Source organism: Ipomoea nil, unplaced genomic scaffold (genome assembly GCF_001879475.1).
Source record: "Ipomoea nil cultivar Tokyo-kokei standard unplaced genomic scaffold, Asagao_1.1 scaffold2805, whole genome shotgun sequence".
NCBI classification, from domain to species: Eukaryota; Viridiplantae; Streptophyta; class Magnoliopsida; order Solanales; family Convolvulaceae; genus Ipomoea; species Ipomoea nil.
In genome coordinates, this window is record NW_017619233.1 from 759,021 (window position 1) to 763,984 (window position 4,964).

The 4,964-nt window shown below is 36.0% G+C and overlaps 1 protein-coding gene and 1 pseudogene across 1 annotated transcript; both read right to left on the reverse strand.

Annotated features, from left to right (window-relative positions):
* Positions 1-219: 219 nt before the first annotated feature.
* Positions 220-932, reverse strand: LOC109158020 (annotated as a pseudogene).
* A 2,772-nt stretch (positions 933-3,704) lies between these two features.
* LOC109158110 (metallothionein-like protein type 2) lies at positions 3,705-4,752 on the reverse strand. The gene is made up of 3 exons (XM_019305930.1): positions 4,601-4,752; positions 4,435-4,521; positions 3,705-3,995 (listed from the first exon to the last, which is right to left on the reverse strand). Exons 1-3 carry the CDS (start codon positions 4,663-4,665, stop codon positions 3,911-3,913), a joined length of 237 nt encoding a protein of 78 aa, XP_019161475.1. The 5' UTR covers positions 4,666-4,752; the 3' UTR covers positions 3,705-3,910.
* Positions 4,753-4,964: the final 212 nt, after the last annotated feature.

Sequence of the window (4,964 nt, forward strand, 5' to 3'; positions counted from 1 at the left end):
CAATTTAGACACTTGACTTTGGAATTCTTTCCAATGTTGGTCATTCCGTCAAATGAAGGTTAAGTGGACCTTAGTTTGGGGGTAAATTTGTCCTTTCACCTCTTAAAGTATAATTCATCGTCTTTGCCTTACCCCTGGCAGCATTCCGTTTCATATCCGGTCGAAACCATTGCGCCGCCGATCATCTTCATTCTCCTCACCACATCTTCTGGATATTCCTCATCGTCTCCACCATTGGAGCCAATCATTTTGTTGTAGCTTCAATGGGAAATACACATTAGAGAGATATTGAAACCCGAAGGAGCTCAGCGCCTGAATCTCAACCTTCTGTTTGGTTTTCACCATCAAATTCAACTCCTCAACCCACCTGGGATTCTTCTTCACAAAGTCCTCTTCCAACAGATCCTTCCTGATCTTAATATCCTGCTCCGTCATTAGCAACCTGCACTGTTCAGGTATGTATACTTACTTGTCCAAGTCGCTAGGCCGAATCTCCAGCCACTTTATATCCGGGGTTGTCAAGTTTGCACTGTCATACGACATGTTCTTCGACCCGCACCCATACACAGACACAATCTTCAAGCCATACAAATCACTATCCACCAAAGCCAACACCGAGAAATTCAACTCCATCTTCATTTTCCTCAAGAACAACCTCGTAGCTACATCTGGCTGCCCCTTAGCAGTCACAATTATACATGGAAATTGAAAACCGGTCCTCTGCCAATCTAATATAAGCAGCATCCTTCTCAACCAACAGGATGAACAATGCATCACTCTGCATTATTTCCCCCAACTCGATCAATGTTTGGGGGAATGGCCTTTCCACCCATCCCTATCTTCGTGCAATTGATCATATCACCATTATCACTTAATATAAGCCTACCCACAACAACCCCTTTCTCAGCGGCAATCACATTGAACTGGTCAAATCATATTCTAAGTCCCTTAATAATGCTCTTGTGCTGGGAAAAAAGAGTGGATTGGCTAAAGGAGTTGGAGTTGGATACATTTATGGCCTTCTGTTTTTTGCCTAGGCTTTACTTCTCTGGTATGCCAGCATTCTGGTCAGGCATAAGGACACAAACGGTGGAAAGACATTTGCAACAATCATAAATGTCATTTTCAGTGGATTGTAAGTGCCTTTAGAATCTGTGGGAAACTAGGAATGAATGAGTTGCATGGCTCTTCTTGTCTATAACTACAAAACTAAAATGTTTTCTTCTCTTTAGTGCTCTTGGACAGGCTGCTCCGAACCTTGCTGCCATTGGTAAAGGCCGCGCAGCTGCTATAAACATCTTGAGCATGATAAGGGATGGTTTCAATAGTTCTGAAAGGTCATACAAGGGTAAAAAGCTGGCAAAAGTGGATGGGAAAATCGACGACGTCAGGGATTTTCGGTAGACTAGACTTGTTTGCAACTTCGGAAAGAATGGCACCATACGGATCAACATCTTGAGATACACAGATCGAAATTTTCATCACCACAACTATTGGATTCCTCGCCATTACCGTTGCCACTTTCTCCCATGGCATTTATTATACAAGGAAGGGAGAAAGGCGACGAAATATACCCTAAGCTGTTGAAATGACTACTTTACCTTTCAAATTGACGTCCACTTAACCTCCCTCTAACAGAAGGACCAAGATTGGAAAGATTTCAAAAGTCAAGTGTCTAAATTGTTCAAATTAAAAGTCAAGGACCAATTGTGAAAAATCAACATAGTCGGAGGACCATTGCTGAAATTAACTCAAAAAAAAAATTATGAACTTTTAAAATGATAGACTTTTATATAGATTTTAAATTATTCTTGTAAAGAAATTATTAAAATTCTAAATTGAATATATATATCCTTACAACTTCTGATTGTACTAATACGTAGTTAATACGATACTCAAGTCAAGACCCTAACTCCACCACAAAAACTAGCTCATGAGTGGAGGTTTGACCTCAACTTAAGTACCACTACACAATCTCTTGTGGTCCCGATGTGGGATCATATCTCATTTCGTCTCCAAAACTTGTTTCAAAAAACATTTTTGTGTCGTTTCGTAATTAATCAATACTTTCCATAATTTTTTTTTTCAATTTAATTAATCAAAATTCTTGAAACCCGTTTATGAGGTCGAAAACATGTTTCTGTCCCAAATTTTTTGACCCGAATAACAAATTTGGAAACATGTTTCGGATCCCCTTTTTTTTTTTTTTTTTTTTTTTTTCATCCCACAGTTTAAAAAATTAGAAATGTGTTTCTTGGGTTTGAAACAATATAATGTAATATAAGACATTGGTAGAGATTAATTCACAAACATAAAAAACATTGAACGTCCTTCAGTTTATCAACTTATCTTTAGATGAGTATGATCTAGATCATGTATTTTTTATTTTTTATTTTTTTAAGATAAGGGTTAATAAAAATATATATGCAATTAGAATATTTAATTGTTTAAATTAACAAATATTTTGAAAGTTAGACATTACATTTGTATTTTAAATTGACTTTGTGGTAATTGATATATAATCAAAGTTTGCAAACCTGGAAACCACGGTTAGGAACCTAAATTTCAAAGTTTGTAAAGATGGATGTTAGGTTCGATGATCAGAATAAGAAAGTAATGCGTTTTTGGAGGGAATTATAATCCATTCTCACTTAATTTCTCATATAATTTCAAAAACAAGCAAATATTTTTGTTTGGTTAGAAAGAATTGTGTAATTCTGAGGCATTAAAATTTCTTCATTTTCCTAGAATTAGAATCTTATACCCCTTGTATTTTAATTCTATGAACTTTAGAAAGAATAAAAAGTAACTTTGAGACAGAATTACTCCTATCTATTTTTAACTCAAAATTGATGTTTCGCATATAGTGTATCTTTTTCTTCACTCTTTAACACAAAATGTCAATTAGTAGGCCAACCTCAATAAAATATGTTTTTTCAAAACTCTCTTATCTATTTTATTATTTTTTTATGCAATTCTAAGGTTCATTTGTACAACATTTTAATAATTTTCAAAAGCAAAATTTAAATTTGATCATTTTAAAATTTATAATAAGAATCATGGACCATAGTACAATGCTGAATGAACTATAAAAAAAGTGTATTTTTAATATATTAATTAATTAATAATATATTATTTTTGTATTAAATGTACATTATTTCAGGAATACAAAGTACATTTTTAATACACTAATATATTATTACATTATTTTATATCAGATAAAATATGATTTTTTATAACATACAAAATATGATCCATACAGCTTGTATGGACCATGGTCCACACAATAATAATAATAATAATAATAATAATAATAATAATAATAACATTTTAAACTTTATACTACTTATTCTCTTTCAATTCTCCTGTATACCAAACATTAAAATTGAAATTCTACTAAATACTAAAATTTAAATTACCACTTTATTTTCAGGTTACTCTTCTCGTTCCCACCAAATGTCCCGTAAAAGCAATAATGATGACGGAACTAACACTCAACCCTCATCAATCCATCTAGCCATAGTTCTGTTAGCAATCTATCTGTCTGCATCATCATTATTAATGCCGCCGGCCGGATAGGAATGATGTGCTTAACACATGATCTATGTTGCAGATCGAGTGAATGAATGGAAGCAGTTTTCGAGAGATAAGGTAGAAAGAAGAAGATGGATCTGTTATGTTAGTAAACGTACAGAGAATATATGTTGCATGTAATTATGGGCGATAACTTTATATAAGTGCATAGAGAAGCAGAGAGTCTGAGATCAACCAAACACATAATAATATAACTCAAAAGAACAAACATACATACACCACTACTCTTATTCTAGGCTAGCTAGCTAGCTAGGGCAACGGATATGCGGCATATACCCTCTGATCTTCGCTCACTCTTAATTCTCCGGCCTTTGAGTTAGTTGCAGGTGCAGGGGTCGCATTGGCAGGCTGGCCCGCAATGGCATCCCTCCGCCGCTCCCATCACACATCCCTCATTCTCCCTACAATAACACCAACATAACAAGGTTAAGGACCCTCATGCTCCACCTTGAGGGAGCAGGCGAAACCAGATAAATCACAATAACTCAGTGATTCAACAGATCAGACATGACCATATGTCAGATCTATTTACTTTAAACATGCAGAACTGAGATAAATCACAATAACTCAGTAATTCAATAGATCATACCTGACCAAATGCCAGATCTATTCACTTTAGATATGCAGAACCGAGATAAATCACAATAACTTAATAATTCAGTAGACATAATTAAATGCCAAATTTATTCACTTTAGACATAAAGTTCATTGCCACTACTAAATTTTGAACCTTGATCAATCTCAATTCTCAAATACTATTTTACTTGGGTTAATAATCACTTTATTCTATATATCCTCCAAACACACAATCTCAAAGAAATGAATTAAAAATGGACGCACTTTTTCTGGGGGGCGACGCCTTGAACAAGGGTCTGAGGCGTGGTTTTGGCGGTCTCCGAAGAGCTCAGGTCAGGGTACATCTTACACCTGCATTATTTCATTTTGTGTAATTAAATTAGCTTAAAACAGATAGATTCCGGTGGCGGAGAAGGGTTTGGATTTTTACCCGCCGCAGTCGCTGCCGCACTTGCAGGCAGAGCCGCAACCACAGTTTCCCCCGCAGCAAGACATGTTCAAAACGATACAAAAGCTTAGCTTGAAGATAATATATGAATATAACACAAGATGAAGATGAAGATGAAGATGTGATGTGACGATGGAGTGGTGTTGGTGGCGGGTACTTATAGTGCGACGGAGGAGAGAGAGAACGGCGAGCATGACGTACACGTGGCAAAATCACGGGCGTTGGTGCCCCTCGTAAATCGGTCCGTTATGGTTTCCATCTTTTACTACCACGTATTTGGTGTTTTCGGTGGTGCTGTTATGCATCGTGTCATCTCATCAACTCCCACTCAGCTGATATTCACTAC

Coding starts and splice junctions, on each gene's coding strand:
- LOC109158110 (XM_019305930.1), bottom strand. CDS start 4,665: ATGTCTTGCTGCGGGGGAAACTGTGGTTGCGGCTCTGCCTGCAAGTGC. Junction 4,522..4,600: donor TGCGGCAGCGACTGCGGCGG/GTAAAAATCCAA, acceptor GAAATAATGCAG/GTGTAAGATGTACCCTGACC. Junction 3,996..4,434: donor GGCGTCGCCCCCCAGAAAAA/GTGCGTCCATTT, acceptor GTGTTATTGTAG/GGAGAATGAGGGATGTGTGA.